The following is a 24484-nucleotide window of genomic DNA, read 5'->3' on the forward strand; positions in this document are numbered from 1 at the left end:
GCCCTACTGTGATGTTTATGTAAAATCCACCCCGATAACCAAGTGCGTCACCTCATGTTAGGCCAAGGGCCAAAAAATCAGCTCCATTTATGATTCAAGTGGACCACATGATTGGAAATAGTCCGCAGGGCAACACTCATCCTCCAAACTATTTCCATTAGTGCACCCACGTGAATCACATATGGGTATGATTTTTGGGCCACAAGCCTTAAATATTTGTGTGGAATCTAATGGTTGGAGTGGATTTTATATAATTATCATGGTGGGCCCTATAAAAATAAGGTGAACGCCTCTCTCTCAACTGTTTCCTTTGGTGTGGCCCACCGGAATCATTGGTCAGCCTATTATTTGTATCTAGGCTTAATATTGGATTATAAATCTAATGGTTGGAGTGGATCTTACGTAAACATCAAGATCGGCCCTGTCAAAATCAAAAGGGTGTCCCATACAACCATACAATTCCCTTTTTTTTTTAAAAATAAAATAAAATTATCAATTCTAAATAATCTCTCTGTATAGTTGGAAGGGATGCCCACAAATTTGATTTTTGGTAGGGCCCATCGTGATGTGTATGCAAAAAACACTCCGACCATTTGATGCACAACCCCAGTTTAGGCCAAGAGCCAAATAATCAGGTCGACTTGTGATTCAGGTGGGCGACACCAAAGAAAAAAGTTAAGAGAGATGTCCACCTTTGATTTTTACATGGTCCACCGTGATGATTATATGAAATCCACTCCAACCATTGGATTACCCTTGATTTAGGTATGGGGCCTAATAATTAGGCCCATCCATGACTCAAGTGGGCCATGCCAAGGGAAATAGCTTGGAGGCCGATTGTTGCCCTGCACATTGTTTCCAATCATGTGGTCCACCTGATTCACGATGGGGGTGATATTTGGGCCCTTAATCTAACATGAGGTTACACACCTGGTGGTCAGAGTGGATTTTACATAAACATCACGGTGGGGCACACACAAGCAGCCAACCCATTTGCTTGTGCCCACCCAATTGGCCATTAAAGAAATGTAATAGAAGGTAGTGAAATGATAGTTATATTGATTAATGAGGTAGCTTTTTGAAAACCTTTTAAAAAGGTACTGGAATGTAAATTCCATATCACTTTTCAAAAAAAGAAGTAAATTCCATATCAATTAGATAGTTTTTGTAAAATTCCCTTTTAAATACTGGAGAAGCTCTATGTGAAGACTTGTATGTGCCATTGGTTCACACACAAAGCTTTGAGGGATCCTTTCATAGGAGTTTGGGCTGACTTTCGGTTAGCCGCAACTCAAAGACATCAGTCATCACCTTCTTGAGTCAAACTTGGTGACTCAGACTTCACCGGGTCATGCTTTTAAACCATGGATGGAGGCCTAATGTAACTTGTTTGGATTATTGCTAGATTTACTAGACTTTGGGCAGTTTTTTCGAGGGTTCCTGTGAAAGGTTGTATGGATCACCAACAACAACAACAAAAAAAAAAAAACCTCAAATGGATTATGTCTTCAGTGAACTTGGATAATAGATGAGTTAGTTAAGGCTATACTTCAGGGTTCATATTTCCCACAAGTACAGAAGATGAGCTTCACACAGTTGTGTTTTTGTATAGTTCTGTTATTGATCAATCCTAGTACATTTGGAAGCTGAGAAAATTTCAAAATTCTTCAAGAGCTCTATTGCATTTGAGCAGAGGGCTTGCAGAGCTGTTGATTGTGGAAATATTCTTCTGTCTACCTCATGGTTTATTTTGTTGTATTACTCGAACAAGTTAAAAGTCACGTTGTACTACTGATTGGCACCAACTACAATGAACAAAAGGTTTTGTATTACTGTGCCTGAATTTGTGGTTAATTAAATAAAGAGACTAAATGCCAATTTAGAAATTAACTAAATAAAGTTCCGCACGAAATTGATCCCTTGGTGCGTTGTGCCTTGCCTTTTGCTGCATAATGTGAGGTGATCATATCACAATTAGGAAATATCCCAAGTGGCTGTGCCCATATTTGATATTCATATCATTTCAACTAGTTTGTCAATTTTCTAACTCTTCCATTGTATGTAGTATTTACATCTATTATTTCCTTCATAGATTCGGGAATCATTACAAAATTGACATGTCTTATGAATATCATGAAACGTATGATTGTTCATTTCTGTGCTTATTGCTGTTATATTTTCATTTCGCAGGTCCTTAGTGGCGTTGCTTTATGGTCATTTAGAGTTGCAAGGGCTCCTAAGGACAAAGAACACCCATATGGTCACTCTTGTTTTTTTACCTAGATCCTACATAAATCTTAAGAAATGCATGACTACCTATCTTTATATGAGGACATTTCCATGTTTATATGAGGACATAAACCGAGTTATATTTGTTCAAGACAGGCTATTTTTCCTTTGATCCTAGGGATAAGGTGCCTCGGGATGTTTTTGGCTTTTCTGAAATAGGAAAAAGTTGTGATCAGATTAGTGGCTTTTCTGAAACAGGAAAAAGTTGTGATCAGATTAGTTAACCACTGTGGGGTATGGCATGTGCAGCATGCTGGGAGGGAGGGAGGTGGTATGGCATGTGCAGCACGCTGGGAGGGAGGGAGGTGGTATGGCATGTGCAGCATGCTGGGTGGGAGAGACTGCAATGTACATGTAGGGCGCTGACACTAGTATGGTATTCTACCATCCTACAGTTTTTCATATGCCTTACTTCATCGGAATCCTGTGATCTTGCCTTATCCAATGCATGTATCCAATCCAATCCTTCCATTGCCATGGTCATCCACCAAACACCCAATGCCCATGCACATCAAGTGGTGGACTCTCAGATTTGAACTATTAGATTATCATCAAGTGTGACCAAAACCTTTATAAACTCTATTGAGGAATCCAAGCTATAGTTAGTTGATATTTCGATGATGAATTCCATTTGGGGGATCGAAAGCAAGGATTAGGTCTTGCTTGATACAGTTGGTGCTGCTGGAGGCATCATAGTAGCTTGGATCAATGGGATATGGGCTTGGGAGGATTGTCGGTGTGGGTCTTTCTCCGTTTCTGTTGTCCTATGTGAAGTGGCTTTTGGTTTCGGATGGATTTTTACTGCTATATATGGTCTTTGTTAGCTGAAAAGGCAATCATCTCTTTGGGAGGAATTGAACTTAGTTCTAGCAATATGGCCTCACTGTGGTGTATAGGCAGTGACTTTAACGTGACTCATTTTTCATATGAGAAGTTGAATAGAGGTAGGGTAACTAAAAGTATGAAGGATTTCTTTGCTTGGAATTCTCTTCAAACAATTTGGTTTTGCTGGGTGGCGCAAAGTTTACTTGGTCCAATGGGCAAGGGCATGCCATCTTGTCTTGTATCTACGGGTTTTGGTTGTTGCATGAATGGATTGAATTATATCCTAAGGTGCATCAACTTTGTCTTCCCAAACATACTTGTGATCATCATCCAATTATTCTTGATTTGGAAGTACATTGGGGTTTGAGACCCTTTTGATTTGAACTTATCGTTAGAAGTGGCAGCGTTCAAGGATCCGGTTAGGCAATTGTGGGATTCTTGTCAGGTATGGGGGTTTGCTGGTTTGCTGGTTTTGTGCTTAGCCAGAAGTCAAAAGTTTTGAAAGAAAATATTTTTGCTTGGAAACGGGAAGTTCTTGGGTAATTCCAAAGTCGAGATAGGCAACATTTTAAATGATATTTAGTCTGTAGACATTAAGGAAGAGGGCGGGATGCTATTGAAGGAGGAAAATTCTTCTAGAGATAAGTTGCCGTTGGAGTATTCTAATCATCTCAAAAAAGAAGAAATTAAGTGGTACCAAAGGTTGAGGGTGGTTTGGTTGCAAGGTGTTTCATATCCCTTACGATACACTCGTAAAGGCTGATACATATAGGTAATGGCCATGACCGTTACGCGATATAGGGGTGAAATGCGACAATTGGTTTTTTAAAACCGTATCAGTTGTTACAGCGGTCGTAAAGGCCATTACAAGGCATAACGACCGTTACTCCCGTAAAGGTCGAAAGCGACCATTTTTTTTTCTATTAATTTTTTTTTTCTCATTTTTTCACTTTTCTCATTCCAAAAACTCTCCTAGGTCATTTTACAACTGATTTCGACCACTCTTTCTGTAGTTTTTATTATTAAAACCGTAGATTGAAGTGATTTGAGCGAATAAAACATTTAAGGGCCATTTTTTTAAATTGAAAAAGTAGTATTTATGTCTTTTTCTGATATCTAGTTATAGTGCTTGATTGTAATGTGTAAACATTAGAGACTTATAATCATGTTCACAAATTCACTAGACAGCCCTATACAACACTTTCACGAAAGAGTGGACCGTTACACTAACATAAACATGTTCAAAACAAAAAATGAATACATATTTGGAATATTTACATTATTATGGATTTTCTAGATATTTTTTCAAGATTTTTTGAACAAATCTAAATTTTCAATTGTTACGGGGCCGTAACGGCCGTTACGGCTGATACTTGTATCGGTAATGGTGGTGACCGTTACGGCCACCGTTACCGATACAGAATACCCTGTTTGGTTGAAGGAAGGCGATCAAAACACCTCTTTTTTTTTTCTTTTTTTTTTTTGTTTTTGTTTTTGTTTTTGTTTTTGTTTTTTGTTTTTTTTGTTTTTTTGTTTTTTTTGTTTTGTTTTTTTAATAACATTTCAAGTGCCTAACTAAGGACCAGCGAGATTTCAAGTCTTATGGTGGATAATCAATGAGTGGAGGTAAAAGCCAGGTTTTTTACGCAATTGTGCAATTCTTTAAGGGGTTGCTTTCTAGTGACAGATGGAGGTGGCCTAGGTTGGATAATTTAGACATCTCTCATTTCTGAAGCGAATGCTCTGAATCTAGAAAACTAGTTTCAAAAGAAATTAAGCAGGTTATGGATTCTTTGGGTGAATATAAAGCCCTAGATCTTGGTGGTTTTGCAATAACCTTTTTAAATGTGTTTTGGATAGTTATTAAGGTTGACTTCGTGATATATATATATATTTTCAGAATTCTTATGTAGGAATTGGTTTTCCAAGGAGTTGGGTGCCATGTTCATAGCCATCATTCCAAAAGTTGAAGGTGTAAACAATCTGAAAGACTTTAGGTCTATTAGTTTGCTTGAGAGCCCGTATAAGATTTTGGCAAAATTTTTTGTTTCAAGGCTAAGAGAGGTTCTTGATATGTTCATATCTGAAAATCAAGGGGCTTTTGTTGAAGGAAGGCAAATTTTGGATATTGCACTTATGGCCCATGAATGCATTGATTTTAGGCACTGAGAAGGGAAGAAAGGAGTTGTTTGTAAGCTTGATTGGGATTTTTTGGACCACATGATTCGCAGAATGGGCTTCAGGAAGAAATGGAAGGGGGTGGATGTGGGAGTGTGTTCAGTCGGTGATTCAACACCTTTCTCTGTCCCCAAATTTTTTATTTTATTTCATTTTATGGCCTCGCGATTTCTAAGCCAGGGAGATCCCCTCTTGCCTCTCTTGTTCCTCATAGTCGCCGAGGCTTTTAGTTGTATTCCTGAAAGGGGTAGGGATGTGGGTCTTACTCGCTGCTTTGAGTTGGCTAATGCCACATCCATATCTCCCACCTACAAGTTGTTGAAGACACTATGTTATTTTGTGAGGTGGGGTTTGGGCGAATGGCTAGCGCCATGGGTTTGCTCCCCATAGCCGCGAGTTCAATTCCCCTCCCCGGGATTACCTGATGCACATGGTTTGTGGGTGATTGCTTGCATCTGCATGGATTTGTCTCGCCTTAAAAAGGGGCGGGGACCTTGTCATCATTAAAAAAAGGAGATAGTGGAGAACACATGGAAGGTTTAAAATGGTTTTGAAGCAGTGTTTCAGGTTTGAAGATTAACCTCCAAAAAAGTGAGATGTTAGGAATCCAATTGGTAGAGGAGGAGGTGGAAAGGTTTGCAATAGCTTTTGGTTGTGGCACTAGCTCCTTCCCATCGTCATACCTTGACTTTCCTCTTTGTATTAGTAAGTTGCCTAAGCATCTTTAGGACAAGGTCCTAGAAATAATGGAAAGGAAGCTATCTCGTTGGAAAAGCAATCAACTTTCTTTGGGGGAAGAATCACATTTATCAAGGTAGGCGTCTTAAACCTTCCCATTTATTTCATGTCTATCTTTTGGTGCCCTAAGGCAGTTTTATAAAGAATGGACAAGCTTCGAAGGGATTTCCTTTGGAGTGGAGCGAATATAAGCAACAAATTTCACCTTGTTAGGTGGGAAGAGGTTGGAATTAGAGATGTGGATACTATGAACTTGGCCCTTCTGGAGAAATGGTTGTGGAAATCTGCGAAGGAGGAAGGAGAGTTTTGGAGAGTTTTGATTGCTAGTGTTGTCAAAATCCTACTATTTATGATTTACGATATACGACTAAAATCTTCAGCAAATGATTTGAATCCCAACCTTGAAACCCTTTTTATTTGAATCCTACGGTTCTATGATTCAAATCTCGTTTTACAATTCAAATTATACTTGTTCTTTTCTATCTTAAGCTTCACTAGGCTTTCATTTTATGTTTTTAAATTGGTGGGGGCTTTAAGAATCGTTTCGAAAAGGTAAATTATTTTATGTGTTCTTTATAAGAGATTAAATGATGGATATTCTTTTCAACGTTAAATTATGTAGCTTTTTTTTTTTTTTTTTTGTGTCTGTGATTTCTTACTTCTTAATTGGATGAAACACTAAATTGATGAATGACTTACTTGTAATGTTTTTATGGATGGTTATGATCATGTTGACTTATATGTATTATGGAATGATGTTTAGAAATCAAAATATCTTTTTTCATCGGTCTAAAGTATTAAAAGCAACTTTTCTACTGTGATTCTACATTCAAGAAGGTAACAAGATCATAAATTATTAAAGGACCCTTGTATGTTTTTTTAAAGGGAAATTTCTTGAAAGACAAAAATAAAAGAAAAAGAATCCCCTAACACTATCATGACATAGTATTACTTGGTGCACATTGATGGCGAAAGGAAGATTGATGAGTTAAAAAAAATTCTGATTTATTTATATATTTCATATTTTTTTTCTTCAAATTTGTAAAGTATCTTTCAATTTATGATACAATTTGCGAATCGATACAATTCAATCCCAACCATGATTTGAGATACGATAACGATTTTGACACCATTGTTGATTGCCAGTAAATATTGCATACAAGAAGGGGGTTAGTGGACTAAAGACTCCTTGTGCTATTGGATGTCAACTTGTTAGAGGGCGATCTCTTCGGGTTTGGTGAAGTTTAAAGAGGGAGTTGCTTTCTTTTTAGGTGATGAGAAGTGGATTCAGTTTTGGGAGGACTGGTGGTTTGGTGATTCTCCACTTTAAAATCTCTTTCCTAGATTCTTCGTGCTAACTCCAGAAAAAGGAATTGCAATAGCTCGCTCTGTTTCTAGAATGGCAGGAACCATAGTTTGGTTTCTGCCTTTTCGAAGGGACCTCTCAAAGGAAGAAACAATTGAGTTACATTCGATGATGTGGAATCATGGTAGCTCGGGGAAGTTCTCGGTGAAATCTCTCTATAATATGATTCCCAAGTCACACGGGGAAGGGTTTGAGGAGGAAGATCACCGTCTACCTCAAGTATGCAAAACCTTGAATCCACAAGGTTATTCTTGAATCTACAAGATAAAAAGGGAAATTCAAAATTTTATATTCAATAATGCTTATAGTTCCCGATTACATCACTTATATAAAAAAAAAGAAAAGACCCTAATTAGGAGTCCTAATTTGACTAAACTAGAATTTACCTGAAATAGTAAATTTTACTAAAAATAGAAAGTCCTAATTTAATCATGCGTGCCGGATGATTTCTAGCATGATTAGAAGCAATTCTTAAGAAGATTGCATATGCTAAAACTCTAAAATGAAGGAGATATGTCCAAATTAAAACTTATTAAAAATAGTAAGTTTTTTCTTAAAATTGCAATTTTGAATTGGAAGGAAGCATTTTCTTGTGAAATGGACCGGTGCGAACTGCTACGGGGGTTGGTTGACCCCGGGTGGCCTGTTACAGTAAAGATTCATAGGTCGTGCATGCCGTAATGATACTCGGATCAAAAGTTATGGCCAATTTACAGTTCGCACTTCAAACGACAATTTCTCCCTATCCAGAATGAATTTCTTCGAACCGGATGCGCCCGAGGCCCAATTACGTCATGACCTACATGGGACTGGGCCCGGATTTAACGGACTATGTCCGCTTCCATTCGGGCTTCTTTCGGTCCAACTATGCCAATAATAGATCTGCGGCCAGCTCTACATCAGTAAGCCATGCCCTCATGGGGAAGACTATTCAACCTCGTTTTGTAGGTTTTATGGAGTGCCTCTCATGATTGTGGTGTTTGTCTGGTTGGTGGGAACATGTGCTAATCATTGATAATCTTCAGAAAAGCTCCATGACTCTCACCAATGTCTGCTCTGTGTATTGAAGAAGTTGAGTCGATAGATCATCTCTTTATTCACTGCAAGTTTGCTAGGGAGATATGGTCTGCTTTCTTGGGTTTGTTTGATACAGTGTGGGTGATGCTTGTTTCCATTGAAGGTTTCCTTTGGGATTGGCATGGTGGCAGTGATGGCAAAGATGGAAAGGTTTTGGGGTGTCTTGTTCTTATGGCGTTGCTTTGGGCCATTTGGGGGGAAAGAAACAATCGGTGCTTTCGCAATCATTGGGGTTTGATAAACGAGGTTGTTAGGAGAATTAAGATGTAGTGGTGTGGGCGTCCGGCTTAATCCCTATGGACACTTGTAATTTTTTTGGCCTTGTTGGCTTGTAATGCATTGCGTTCCCTTTTTGGGGGTGGCTTCGTAATAACAATTATTGCCACCTTAAACAAAACCTTTTGAGTGCTGGGCCTAACAGAAAAATCACTTGATGAATATATGATCTCCTAGATCAAAGCCATAAGTGAGTGACTAAGAAACTAGTGGAACCCTTGTTGGTCCATGTGAGTATCAATGGACCTTGATGGATGCGCCCAACTACACCCACTTTTATTGGCCACATCATGACCTTATAAAGGGAGTCAACGCACATATAATTATGACCTTAAACCCTCACACTTCCTTAGGTCTAAGGATTAATTAAATCCAATGCATTCTCAAGTTGATCTTAGTCTAGGCATGATGAGCTTTTTGGTCTAGAGACTTGATCTCGATCCACCAATGCAAGTGCCCAATAGGTCAACACCAGGAGCCCATGGTATACTCACATTCCTATTCGGGGTAGGGTTAAGGCACATCGATTTGTTGTCGTGGTTGATGGTGGAGACTTCCATATCGATCCGTTATCAGTCCCCTCACATAAGATGACCGCATCCATCATCGTAATGATGACAACAGCCATAGGTTAGTCCTATAACTTGCCAAGTAGGTCATGGAATGACAGGGCATGAATTTCCATCAATCACAACTCTCCCTTGGTCAGTGACCGTTGTGTCCAATCTCAAGTTTCTAAGGACAACCAGAGGAATCCATCTCGTTTAATCACATTCATGTATGCATTTAGGCACCTTGACATGTTAACTATGGCATAGAAATATGTCCATATAGGGACCTCTAGTCATCATGATTTATGGCTAAGATCATCGATATAATGTTCACATCAGCGGTTGGACATGGTTCATAGGGCACAACACTAGGCTATACATAAAGAGACAAAAGAAGGGTTTGGGCAACTTGCATAAAAAATGAAAGATGGTAGAAATTGCCCTTGGGGTAAAATTGACACCACTCGCCGAGTAGAGTGGATAAAAGCTGGCCATTTGGTTGATAAGCACGCAAATGCATCCAAGTTAACTAAGTAGCCTTTCCTATGTTCGAAATCCCTTCCAATGTCCTCTTAAAACCCAAAGCTCACGACTCTTGGAAGACTAATTGTGTGGGTAAAATTGCCCATGGCCACTCGTGTTGTATATATTAGAGATTAGCTGGACATCTTTCAAAGCCACATGGTGAACATAGAATTCGATTGGAGAAGACAATATTTAGAAAGGGAAGTAAAATTTTGTCCATAACATTCTCTAGTCTCAATTTGATTCCTTCTTGAAGCCCGAGAACTAGCATAGGATACATGCAGGGTGTTGGCTACAAATGGAGATGGAGGGGGGTGTTTCGGGCTATATGCAGAGAGACAAAAGAAGGTTTATTGTCCTTGGGATAAAATTGGCACTACTCGCTAGGCAGAATGGGTAAAAGCTGGACAAAGTGGAGATTAATAAAAGAAGAGAGGAGAAGAAATTTTGGAGGAAAAAAGATATATATATATATATATGTATATATAAAAGAGAGAGAGAGAGAGAGAGAGAGAGAGAGAGAGAGAGAGAGGACTAGGGCAATCGGTGTTATGTATGTTTCAGTTACACACAATTGGTGTTATGTATGTTTCAGTTACACACACCCCTTTATTATTGTTAACATGAGCATAATACTCCAATAGAGTATAAAGCCATGCATACACACTCAGGAAAAAGAGGAAAAGTTTTACTTTATACATATATTCTCAATATTCCCCCTCGAGTTGGAACATAGTTTTCAATCATGCTCAACTTGTCTATACGATGATGTAGGGTGTCTTGACCAAGAGATTCAGTGAACATATCAGCCGGCTACTCCCCTGAACAAATAAATGAAATCTTTAGTGGTCATCTTTTCATGGATGAAGTGACAATCAAACTCAATATGTTTAAGTACTTTAGTACACTCATGAAACACATGATTGCTAGCAATATGAATGGTAGCTTGATTGTCACAAACTCACAATACAAAGGAATAATACCAGGATGATTGCTAAGCTCTCGCAATAGAGTCTGAAGCCACATAAGTTCACATCTTGCATGCGCCATTACTTATATTCAGCCTTTGCAGTGGACTAGCCAACCATTGACTGTTTTTAACTCTTCTGGGTGACCAGATTGTCACCTACAAAGCTGTAATCGCCAAATGTAGAACGTCAATCATGAAGGCTACCAGCATAATCAACATCAGAGTAACTAGAGATGTGAAGATAAGCATGCTGCTGAAATCGTCGGCCTTTACCAGGAGTCAACTTTACATAACAGAGAATCCGATATACTGCAGTAAGATGACTGTACAAGGAGCATGCATAAACTGGCTGACTACACCTACTGCATATGATATGACAAGCTGTGTAATAATTAAGTAAATGAGGTGACCAACTAGGCAGTGATACATGCCGGGATTAGATAAAGGATCTCTGTCATCAATAGGTGTGGTAACACGTCTACACTCAAGCATGCCGGCTCAGACAAGAGATAAAAAGCACTCTTCCACTGAGATAGAATAATTTCATACTTTCATCTAGCAACTTTAATTCCAAGAAAGTCATGAAGTGTGCCCGGATCTTTGATTACAAATCATGTTTGAAGAAAGATTTGAGGTCAATAATTCTCATGGCATCATCACCAAATAATACAATGCTATCTACATAGACCAGCAGAACCATAATCCCAGTAGTGTGCCGACATATGAAGAGATTAATTTGACTGGCTGCGAACAAAATAACAAAGCGTGGCTGAACTTGTCAAACCAGGCCTAGAGAGACTGCTTAGACCATAGATAGCCTTCTTGAGGCAACATATATGATGTGAATCATTGGTCAAGGAATGGTGGAGGGCGGTCATTGCTAGTAAGTATGGTGTTCAAGATGATGGCTGGTTTACTAAATGATCCTCTCTATACCATGCTTCGAGTATTTGGAAAGCAATTGTGTCGACGGAACATTCAATGCGAGAAGGTGGCCTTGGCTTTGGGCAAAGGGGATCATATTTGTTTCTAGGTGGATGGGTGGTGTGGAGATAGGGCACTTCAAGACTCCTTCCCACGACTAGCTAACATTGCCTCAGATTGTTTTGTCCTTGTCTCTCAATGTTTTTCTTCTTCCCGGGGAGTTCTAGCGTGGTGCACTCCTTGCCGTAGAAGTTTGTTTGACAATGAAGCATTAGAGTTTATTAGAATGTTGGATCTCCTCAAGAAAGAGATGCGATGGCCTCTGGAGGAGGATTCTCTGATTTGGAGATGGCACAAATCCAGGATCTTTACAGTAGCGACTTTCTTCCAGTTATTAACTTCTCTGATTAGCTCCCAAGGCTCCTCCCACCCCTACCTTCATGGCATTATGGGCCCCCTCTATGTGTCATAGCGTTTGTGTGGTTAGTTGGTTGAAAGAGAGTCCTCACAATTAATAATCTTCAATAGAGGTCCATAGTTCTTCTGAATATTTGTCTAATGTGCATGAAAGATGCAGAGACTATTAATCACTTATTTATACACTGTGTCTTTGCTTGGGAAGTGTGGGACTTCTTCCTTGCCAAATCTAATGTCGCCTAGTTTATGCCGGAGTCAGTTCAGGATCTCCTTTGGGCTTTGGCATGGAGGAGGGAGTGGAAGGCAAGTGAAGTCATGTGGAGGCTCATTGTGATGGCAGTTTCTTGGGCAATTTGGAAAGAAAGAAATGAGCGGTGTTTTCGAAATTAGAATTCCTTGGTTTGTGGGGTGATTAGTATAATCTTTGAGCTTGTAAAGGGGTGGGCCCCTAACGCTTTAGCAACTATGGCTGCTGCTTTTTCTGTTGATAAGGCCTAATTTCGCTGTATTCTTTTCCTGTCTTTCAGCAGGCTTTTTAATAAATTTTGTTATCTTTCAAAAGAAAAAAAGAAAAACCCTGGTGGCTGATTTATATAAACTTCCTCAGCAAGGTCACCATGTAAAAAGACATTTTTCACGTCCAGTTGGAATAATGGCCAATATAAATTTGCAACTAAAGAGATGAGTACACGAACCGAGTTAGGCTTGGCCACAAGGGAGAAGGCCTCAAAATAGTTCACACCATATGTTTGATTATAGCCCTTGGCTACTAATTGAGCCTCATATTTGTCAACTGATCCATTTGGAAGATGCTTAATTGTATACACTCAACGACACCCAACTATTTGCTTGCTCTTAGGTAAGAGAACTAGCTCCCAAGTACCATTCTTCTCAAGAGCCCACATTTCTTCCATCATAGCTTGCTTGCCTCCAGTAAAGATTGCTGAGAGCTTCCGTGAGATTTCGAGGAGTAAGTGAAAAGGAGACTGAGGTAGCAAAGGACCTGAAGGTAGGAGACAAACACTGAAAGGAAACATAATTGTGGATAGGATGACAAGAACATGATCGAGGAGGCTTATGTGAAGCAATGGGGAGATCATTAGAAGGTGGAGGGATAATACCTAAACCTCTATTAGAAGTAGATGGAATGATGAGTGGCTAATTAGTGGGGGATTTCTTTCTTCTCTGGTACATGAGGAATGGCTTGAGAGGTTTAGAAGAATGGGAATTTCCATTAAGAAAGGGAATTGGAAGAGGTGTATATTGATTTAACAAAGTTTCCTCTTGATTGGTAAGGTGATTATGCAGCGAACGCCCTTTAGGTGAGAAGTAGGAAACATCTTTAAAGAAGGTGACATCCGCTGACGCATTTCTTGTGAGTCATATAACATTTATACCCCTTATGGGACGAGAATATCTAGAAAACACATTTTTTTTTCTTTTACCATGAATTGACTTGTCATTATTGCCATCAAGCCTATGAACAAAATATGTGCACCCAAAAACTTGAGGAGGTAAGGGAAATGCTTTCTCATGAGGACGTGGGATTTCAAAGGAAGACTTATTTTGTAGAATGGTAAACGAGATTATATTAATAAGAAGAACAACAGTAAGTAAAGCATCATCCCAAAAATGATTAGGAACATATACCAAGGAGAAGTGCATATGTAACTTTGAGAAGGTGATGATTCTTCTTTTAAACAACACCATTTTGTTGAGGAGTCCTTGTGCAATAAGTTTGAGATAAAAATAAAATACCATGGTCCTGCAAGAAGATCAAGGAGGCTTTTGACATATATTCACCCCCATTATCTAAACGAAGAGCTTCAATAGGGCAATGAAATTGAGTGACAACTTCATTATAAAAAGCCCTGAACATATCAAATACTCCATGTTTAAATTTCATAAGATGAATCCATGCCATTCAAGAATGATCATCAATGAATTTCATATGAAGCATTTATAACCTAAGATAGAGTCAACTGGTATAGGACTTTAAACATCAGAATGAACTAATTCAGAAGGTCTGGACTTCCTCTCAGTCGATTTGGGAGGAAACACAGTTCTATGATGCTTAGAAAATTCACAAGTATCACACAAATAAGTTTCAATCTTGATAAAGATGGATGGCCTAAACGATAATGCCCTATGGATACAAACTCCCTATCTAATGACAAATCACTTATAGGACTAGCAAGTGTATCATCCAAAAAGTAAATCCCTCCACTTTCACGCCCCCCACCAATTGTTTGTTTCGTCTGGAGCTCTTGAAGTACATAATGAGTAGGAAAGAATGTTACAAAATAATTTAATGACTTTGTAAGAGAACTTACCGACAAAAGATTCAACGGAAGATAAGGAACATGGAGGATGGAAGATTACTGCATGGTGGGAGAGATGGTGATGGAATTAGTCCCAGAGATGGAGATTACCATATGCCACTGTAACAAAACTAGATTGATAAGATTTTTTTTTGAGAGATAACGATTACTTTATATAAGAAATAGAAAAAACAACAAGGAGGGATACAACCCGCTGAGATAGCTGGACGATTACCCTCCAATACAGAGCATATTACAACCCTGTAAGTTTACAAAATTAGAGGCCCACTCTAACATATACTGCTGAACTCACCATATACTGCTGAACTCTTTGGACTAAGGATTCCGCCGAATTGGATACATTGTTGAAACACCTCCCATTCATTTCTTCCCATACTGACCACCAAACAGCTAGGAGGGCCATTCTCCAAACTGTATTTTTTTCCTTGCCTAGCGTAGTCCCATGCCAGGCTTTGAGCAACTGACCTGTCGAATCAGGGAAGGACCAAGAAATATCAAATGATTTTAAAATAACTGTCCAAACCTGATTAATGAAAGGGCAGTGTATAAACAGATGATCTACTGATTCTTCATTTGCCATACAACAAAGACAGACATTTGCGATTATCATTCCCCTTTCCCCAAATTATCTATTGTCAAAACCTTCTTCTTGCCAACCAACCATCCGAACACTGCTATCTTTGGAGGGACTTTGTACTTCCACACCTGATCTGTCATTGTCTCTACTAACGAGGTGGGTTTGCTGCCGAGGAAGCTATATAAGGACTTAATCGAAAATTTGCCAAATCTGTCCAATCTCCACACTAGCCTGTCCACACTCGACTGATCTGGCTTACGGATGTTGATACTCCCAAGAAGAGCCGTATAATCTTCAATCTTCTGGTCATGCAGATTTCTTTGGCAGGTAAGATTCCATATAATTTCTTCCCCAAATATAGAATAATAGTTGGCTACCGAAATGGACCGATTTGGGGCAAGATGAAATATACTATGGAAATGATAAGATTTAAAAAGGTGAAGCTTACTACTCATGTGTGATGTGGCTTCAGAGTCTATAACCCAAGAGGGAGATGAGAACACATGAAGTGCAATACCTAATTGGGCTAAGCTAGCACTGGAAGTAGAAATAGGGTTTTGAGTATGGCTCCACATCAATGCATCACATGGCTCTCCAGAAATAGTGACAAAATTACCTGAGGTAGACATCTCATGGGGCAATGCTGGAGATACCTGATGAATCTTCTTGGAATCGGATGATATAACATCGGTCGTATAGGCTCTTGCCCACAATGGATGGCCAACAATATCCCAACATATATTAATAGTATAATTGGTGCCATCACAACGAGTGCAAGTACGAGTAGATCCATCACGACTATGGCCATGGCCATGACTGCCTCTATCAAGAGCTTTACTCCTACTTGGACCACCATATAGAGGAGCACAATTGCTACTCGGGGAGCTCCAACTTGGAGCTCTAGAACTGGAACTAGGAGAATGTTGATCTCCAGCTACGTATGCGGATCTATCAGGAGCAGCAGAAGATGGGACAACAACTCTATGAACAAGGGCATAGACCACTGGAAGAGAAGGGAATGGCGCCATAACTATGATCTGGTCACGAACACTTTGATATTCTAGATTTAATCTAGAGAGACTGTATAATTCTAGTCTCTTCACGTTGTTGTCAGATGAGTTCATAGTCTTGAGTACAATGAGATGCAGAGGATGATACATATTTAGGTTGTAGCACATACCGTGTAAAATAGTAAAATACTCTTTCAGACTTCTGGACTCTTGTTGAACTTACGTATGTCTGAAATCAGCTTGTACACCTTGAATATATTGTGATATTTAGAAGACATATCTTGTATAGTATCCCATATCTTCTTAACCGATGTTAAAAACGTAATGGAATTACTAATGGTAGTCTGCATGCTATTTAGAAGCCAAGTCATAACCTGATAATTTTCTTTAGTCCAGGTTTTAAATCTCTCATCTGTAGAGTCTGGGGGTTCATCCAAGATATAAGAAAGTCTCTCTCTTCCTCTCAAAAATAGCTTAACTGATTGAGCCCATTGTAAATAATTGTTTCCATTCAACTTAACGGTTGTAATTAACTAGGTGTGGGAATCAGAGGGCCCCGTAAGAGCTCCAGTAGTGAGCTTATCTTCCATACTAGATCTATAGAAGGGGCTGATAGTGACGAGACATACAAAAAAGATTCAATTAGATGAACCACACGAAGACAGCAGATACACCCGATTTTCTGTGTATAGTCGAAGATCCAAAGAGCTCAAAAAGGGGACATTTCCACATAGCAGCAAGAAGAATGATCAAAACATGTCCAGATATATGTCGGATATCTGCCCTTGGTGTGTAATCCGATTATTTTCTCCAAAAGAGGGAAAAAATGGTGGAACTGCACATCCAGTCTCCAAAAAAGTGATAAAAATCCAATCAACATGCAAATAACAACTATGGATGATCAACAATAGTAAATACGACTGGCCCTATGTTGGATTTTCTCAGAAAAATCCCATTGATTGGGAGAAAATTCAGAAAAAACTCAAATTGGGGCCTTTTCCAAAAAATACATTGCAGGGCTCAAAACTCATCTTAAACTAGCCAGAAAAATCCACAAAAATTACCACAAATCTTTTAAATCTAGTATCTTCCAAACCATTCCCTTCATAGGCTACATGCCCGTATGGATAGTATGGATGCTGGCGTCAGCCGTACAAATGCTGATGTTAGCCCTATGGACGCTGTCGTCAACAAAGCACAATGGCCATGAATTGTACCACAATCAGGGGCCTTGCTTTGATACCAAGTAGAGATTAATAGAAGAAGAGGGGAGAAGAAATTATGAGGAAAAAGAAGAAAAAGTATAGACAGAAAGAGAAAAGGGGAGAGGAGAGGGCTAGGGCATTCACTGTTTTGTATGTCTTACTTACACACATTATTATTATTATTAACATGAGCATTGTACTCCAGCAGAGTATACAAGCCATGTATACACATTCAGGAAAAAGAGAAAAAAAAGTTTTTCCTTGTACACATATTCTCAATAGACAGTTGATAAGCATGCAGTTGCATCCAAATTACCTAAATGGCTTTTCATATGTTTAAAATCCCATTCAATGACCTCTTAAAACCCAAAGCTCACTACTCTTGGAAGACTAATTGGGTAAAATTGCTGGCCGCTCACGTTGTATATAGTAGTGATTAGCATGACATCTTTAAAGCCAAATGGTGAACATACTTTGATTAGAGAAGGGGATTTCTAGAAAGGGTACAATGAAGCCGTAAAATTTTGTCCATAACATTCTTTGATCTCCGTCTACTTCCTTCTTGAAGCCCAAGAAATGGCTTGGATGAGCTGTCCTCCATCATGTGATGAGCCGTAAAAGAAGATTTAAAAACTTTTACACCTTGTAAAAAGGCTTTTCCTTCAGCTTCTTTGGAATTTTAACACATCTCAAGATAAGCCATCTTCACAATCCCATTGAGGTCTATTAATACCACCTATCCCATGCGTGCACCACTCAACCAAAAACTATAATCGCTCACTTTAATTAAGATTTCTCCAATCTTTTGAAGTGCTCCAGGAATGAACTTGACGTAAGGGTGGCTGATCTGTGGGAATGGGGGATCTAGAGCATACAGGCTATGTTTTTATTACTTCTAGATCAACAATGCAAATTATAGCTTCAAAGCAGGAGATTGTAAGTTCAATAGCTGAGGGTTCTACAATCAGCTTATCCATCATAAAAGTTGCAGGTTAATTATTTCACAACTTGAGGATTAATGAAGATCATACAGTATAGAATATAAAAACAACGAGTTAGTTCTTATGAGCTATGACTTGAAACAGAATAAGGGACAGAAGTTTCAGTGTTGAAATGGGGTACCTTAGATGGGACAACGAGTGTCATTTGACCTCTCTTCACAGTTCCCTTGGGGTGGGTATGCATTGGTCCACCAGAAGGGGATTGGTGTAGGTAAAATAACCCATCAGGGGGAAGCTGAAGAGAAATCATTTACTGAAAGAAGAGTTTAACAGTTCTAAGACAACTCAAGAGTCCATAATTGAAGATCCTATCATCAACTCTCTTGAACCTCCACACTCAAGCCAGCTATTTTCCAAGTGGTCTCTTATAAGGATTTGGAAGTGGTCCAGTCTTTTTTTTTTTTTTCCATAGCTTAGATTGAAAGCTCGTGTACATAAATATTATTTCTAGGACTGTTGTAAATAGAAATTGAAGGTAATTTATACGTAGAACACCTTACCGAGGTTCTAGAGCAGTGTTGACTTGTAGTTTGTTGCCTTTTCTGTCCAGGGCATGGTAAGTTTGAGACTCTAGGAGCTCTTGGAATTTCTGGTATGCTTTTGGCGACTGCGGGTGGTATTGCATGGCATGCTGTAGATGTTTTGCAGGTATTCTTTTTTACTCTCTCTCTCTGTTTTTTTTTTTGGGTTCCTTTTCTCATTTTGAACTTCACTTTGTAACAAAATAGCTGATTGAGCATTTCGATATTGGAATTCACCTATTATTTTCTTTCAACCTTCCAATATTACTAGAAATTGAAGCATATTATCGAAAGGTCCTTTTTCTTGAGGCGTTTAAAATTTTATAAAGCAAATTATTGCTATCACTTATGAGGAGTTTATAGATTGTGATTTCACATTGATCTTGGATCCCTTAGAATTTAACTTCCTTTCATTGCAGGGTGTGCTGGCAAGTCCGGATATTCTTGATCATTCGTTGGTTCATGGGCATATGCATAACCATAATAATGGCGGCCACCATCATGGGATTGACATGGATCACCCTGTGCTGGCGTTGAATATGACAATCATATCAATTTGTGTCAAAGAAGGGTATGCTGCAATATTCATTTGTTTACTGGAAGGACAACATGATGTTGTATATGAATTAATTCTATGGGTAGAAATATCAGTTTCTGATGGTTGCTGGTTTGTAAGCGAGAACCGCAGAACTGCATCTGTCTAACTTTTGGATGGATTTTAGGAGAAGTGATTCGGTGCCTCCAGAGGCACAAAATCTGCAGCCGGCAATTCACTTATGGGGGTGAACTTCAGCAGTTGGATGCAGCTGATTTAGTTCTCAGCCAAGGGACAGTTTAAATGGATCCATCCAATGCTTGTCTTTTCAACTGCAAATTCAAACAGATGGTTGCAGTTGTGGATGCTATCTTACTGAAAATTTGTGCCTCCGGAGGCAATGGATCAGTTATCGGATTTTAATGCTTACTGTTTTTTTTTTTAAAATGCAATGGAATGGCCATTGGGGACTAAGGGCAATTAGTGTCCTGCGCACCAGCAAACATATGTGCTCATATGAGGGTCCATTTTGATGACCAGACCATTGATCTGATGGGCCCCACTTTAGATGTGGGATGACTGAAATCCCTAGATGGGGTGATCCCAAACCTTTTTGTCTACAATTTTCCATGGAATGTTGAATTTTTAAAATTTTTTTTTTCCTTGAAGGATGAACTTTATTAGCAAAGCCCGAGGGGCAAAAGCAGAAAAACAAGGAGAAAAGGCAGAAAAACAGGAGGAGCAAAAATACAACACCCCAGCCCTAGATCAGGGGTCCCATTCCCTAATCAAAGAAAACACCTTATATACAATATAAGCCGAAGGGTGGCTATTATCCTTGAAACACCTCTCGTTCCTTTCCCACCATATGCTCCAATGAACAGCCAGCAAAGCAATTCACCACTTCTGCTTTTTGGAGGGAGAGGGGCTGCCCCCATGCCAAGAGGGAAAAAGCTCCCCTATAGAGGATGGCATTATCCAAAGGACTTTGAAGGCTGAAAGGATACTACCCCAATAGTCAATGGAATGTGGACTTTTCCTGCATTTTTCTTTAATCGTCTATTTGTATCCACTGATCAAAAGCTTAGTGTCTACCATTCTTGGAGGTTCCCATCTGCGTTGGATACGTCAGATCAAACCATTAGACCTGCTCGTGTGGAGTCGTGCAACATCCACAACTATACGTTTGCATATGTACTGGACCCTATAGTCCTCCTGGGACTGATCATGGGCCCTATTTACATGTTCTTTTGGTTTCAAAGGAAATAAATCATTTCCATATATGATTTCAAAGAATATCCCATCAAAATGAATCAGACTTATTATGATCTGGGTGCATCTCTGGTTAAAAGCAACACTTTTGTATAAGGAGCATTTTGACTGATAAACCATGCCTTGATTCCTTGTTAAATCAATCATAAGTTATGAACTAAAAACTTGAGCTCTTTTTTCTGTCTATCATTTGGGCATGATCGCCACGTTTCAGAAACTGCATGTGCCATTTTTCTCTTTGAACTTCCCTCTTTTTTTTTTTTTTTTTTTTGAGGTGTTTGGATTACATAATTGGTTCAGGCAGACCGAAGCCAGTACATCAGTTGTGACTTGAGTCTCTGGTGGGGTGCTTGCACTAACCAACTTAACACAAGGGTCTGGCTTTGTCAAGTAGATGCAACTTTTTAATCCAGAAATGGTTGTTTCTCCTTTTAAAATGTTTTACCTAATTGTTTTTGTTTATGCTCTCTCTCTCTCTCTCTCTCTCTCTCTGTAGTTCTGTAGAATAATTGGTTATTGTTACATAATAGGCTTTATTGGATTACAAAAAGAGCTGGGGAGAAGGTAGGGAGTGGACTAATGAAAGCAAATGCATGGCATCATCGTGCAGATGCAGTGTCATCTGTAGTTGCTCTCATCGGAGTTGGTGAGAACCCTTTTCTTTTATTTTGTAGATGACATGTTATTATCTTTTGGTATTTATTTAAATATAGAGCTAGTATTTTTGGTTTTTTACTTTGTGTTTCATGGTTCCAATCTCATTGAGCTATCCATGCAATCTATTCGTAATTTTTACAAGAAAAACTTGGGCATTCATGGTGCTACAGGATTTGTATGATACATGTGTGCAAACATATAAGATCCGCAACTTTTTTTTTTTTAAGAGCAAATAATGAAAATTTCATCCAGGGCCTGTTTGATTTTTCAGCTCAACTGTAATTACCATGTAAATGGGTAATAATTATTTACCTAGGTAATTACCACATCTTTCCCAATGTAGATGTGACAACTTACTTTTTTAACACTCAAATCGAGAAATTTACAAAATCAATGTGAGGCCCATCGTGATGTATGTGACTTATCCACACCACTCATTTGTTATGCCGGCTGAATTTAGTGCATGAGCAAAAAAATGAGGTGGATCCAAAGCTCAAGTGGACCACACCACAGGAAACACCTACCATTAAAAACTTCTTAGGGCCCTTAAAAGTTTAGAATCAAGCTGATATTTGTGTTTTCCCCTTATCCATGTTTGTGTGACCTTTTGAACGGGTTAGATGATGTAAATACCTCAGTGTGGGCCCAGTCAAGGAAACAACTTTCAACGGTGGACGAATTACGGCCACTGTTTCCTTTCGTGTGGGCCATTTGAGTGTTGGATCTGCCTCATTTCTCGTCTCATGCTCCAAAATGTTCTAATAAAATAGATGGACGGTGTGGATATATCATGTACATTACGATGGGGTCCATATATTTAAGTCAACGCTTTTGTATCGATTTTCGAGATGGAATTACTCTCACATTTTCAAACATGGTGAAAAAGTAATAATTACTTATTTACCGGGATTTACTTGTATCACGAAAAATCAAACAAGCCGTAAGGAAAAGATCTGAAGATAAAAAATGCAACTCAAAGAGAGACACATGGAAACCACCATATAGAAAACCTGGCCCCCCTGATAAACAAAATGCTTAAACCATGGGGAACAGGCAACACAGCTGTAAAATATCAGTATTCCTAGCTCATCAACTGATGGCCCCTTCCATTTCAACGAAGACACTACGCACTTCTTAATCTCCCCTTTAATTTTTTCAATCAGGAACTTTGTCGAGATTTGAACATCCTTGAAGATCCTATTATTTCTTTCTTTCTTTCTTTCCAGATCTCTCAACAGACAATGAAGGGGACCAAGTTCCACAAATTCTTCTACTCACCTAAACCCGACTTGCAACTCCGAGTGATGAATTCCTCCTCCAAAGACGTGCTTCTTACCCAGAGATCTTAAAGCTTTGAGAAGGGAATTCCAAACTGAACATGCCAGCAGGCAATCAATAAGCCGATGATTGCAGGACTCTTCATTGGCTTTACACATACAACACCTGTTTGGGATGCTCATGCCTTGTCGCTGCATTTTATCTACCACCAGAAATTTCCAGCGAATAGCAGTCCATATGAATGCTATGACTCAAAGAGGACAGGAGTACCACAAAATAAGGGGCAGATTGAGATTTCTCTACTGCCATCCATTGATGGAACGGGGATTTAAGTTATACCATCTTTAGTCCTAGATCGAATATGTCAAAAACTTTATGGACTAAATAGTAATATCCCTTTACATGGTTGAAGACTCTTCTGAGTATGATACGACTCATCCAAGTTGACTGGGCTTGTTTGGACCCAGGTCAAGATGTCGAATCAATACCACAAGTCTTTCAGGGTGAGGCAGACTTTGGCTGCCTTGGTTTGACTCGGACAAGTCGCTTGAGACTCTGGCGAGTTGGGGTAAATAAAGCTGAGCCGCATTCAGTTTGAGTTAGTTCATTGCTACTCAGCTTGACTGGAACCCTTACATTTTTTGGCAACTTTCTTCCATTTTTCACTCATTTTCGCACCCTAGAACTTTGTTATTGAGTCTTTGGAGATCATTTAGGAGCCTCCCATGAATTTACTAATTTAATAGAATATTTTCTATCAGATACCGATTCAACATTTCAGCACAACAAATTGATATTTATTGTAGGTTACTTTAACTAGATTTTATCTTAAAATTAACCTTGGTATCATTCTTTTATATTTAAAATTTTTTCTATGGGTATATCTTTATTTTCCTTTTCTTTTGAGACAAAAGGGAGCAACTCGGCCAACTCGACTGAGTCATTCCTGACTCGTCTAATAGACTCTATTCAGGACTGAACAAGTTAGCTGAGTCACCAAGTATCAAAACCATGCTCCTCATGCTTTATAGTACCGACAAGCGTATTGAACTCCATGTTATCCACAACGAGACAGCAAAAGCTATCTAGTATGTATCGTTAAGAGATTAAACACTTAGTTATCTAGGAAAGAGTGAAAGATCATTAATAAAAAATCAAATTAGTGTACTTGGTTGCCGCTCTCTCTCTCTCTCTCTCTCTCTCTCTCTCTCTCTTTTCTTTTGCAATAAAATTGTTAATTATAAAAAGAATCCGACTCACAAGTCCTAACTTATAAAACTTAATGTTGTTGATTGGATATTACTTTCTTTGAATAACTTGTAAGTCCATGTAGTCATTCATTTGGAATTTAAATGCATACCATATTTGGTTATGAGAATGAGAGTTTTATTTTTTTGATGGGTAACTCAAACTTTCATTAAAAGGGGAAAAATGAAGGTACAAAAAAGATGATGAGAAATCACTCAACTAGTACAAAGAAGAGATGACCCCCAACTATCTTGGACTACTCCCTTAAGAACACCCGTAAAGTCTTTGGTGGCTCCTACCCATTCCACTACCATCCACCTGGCTTCGAAGAAACCTGCTCCGAAGATGTAGACTTCTCATTGAACAACCTATTGTTATGCTCCAACGAGATTGCCCATAAGAACAACAATTAGGGAAACGTGCCAAATCATCTTCTTCTTCCTGCCTGGTCTTGCAATATGCCACATTGAAAAGAGATCCCCCATGCTATGTGGCATCACCCAACTAGTACCTAGTAGGGTGAGGAGCATCACCCAAATCTTCCTGGAAAAATTGCAATGGATAAATTTATGGTCCATTGTTTCCTTGTCCTCTAGACACATGATACACCCATTAGTGAGAACCATGCTTGTCTTCTTCAAATTGTTAATAGCGAGAACTTGTTCTTTCCCACCAACCAGGCAAGAGCCACTATTTGGGGGA

General features: G+C 39.0%; 1 protein-coding gene across 2 annotated transcripts in view; it reads left to right on the forward strand.

The window, feature by feature from the left end:
• The window catches only part of LOC131231624 (metal tolerance protein 2), a 51441-nt gene that overhangs the window by 2450 nt on the left and 24507 nt on the right, over positions 1 to 24484 (forward strand). For both annotated transcript variants that reach the window (XM_058227881.1, XM_058227882.1), the window contains exons 2-5: positions 2191 to 2260; positions 18822 to 18919; positions 19212 to 19363; positions 21130 to 21245. In XM_058227881.1, coding sequence (XP_058083864.1) covers positions 2191 to 2260; positions 18822 to 18919; positions 19212 to 19363; positions 21130 to 21245 — 436 coding nt within the window. The remainder of the gene's footprint in view (positions 1 to 2190; positions 2261 to 18821; positions 18920 to 19211; positions 19364 to 21129; positions 21246 to 24484) is intronic.

The sequence above is a fragment of the Magnolia sinica genome, chromosome 17, assembly GCF_029962835.1.
Source record: "Magnolia sinica isolate HGM2019 chromosome 17, MsV1, whole genome shotgun sequence".
Classification (NCBI taxonomy): domain Eukaryota; kingdom Viridiplantae; phylum Streptophyta; class Magnoliopsida; order Magnoliales; family Magnoliaceae; genus Magnolia; species Magnolia sinica.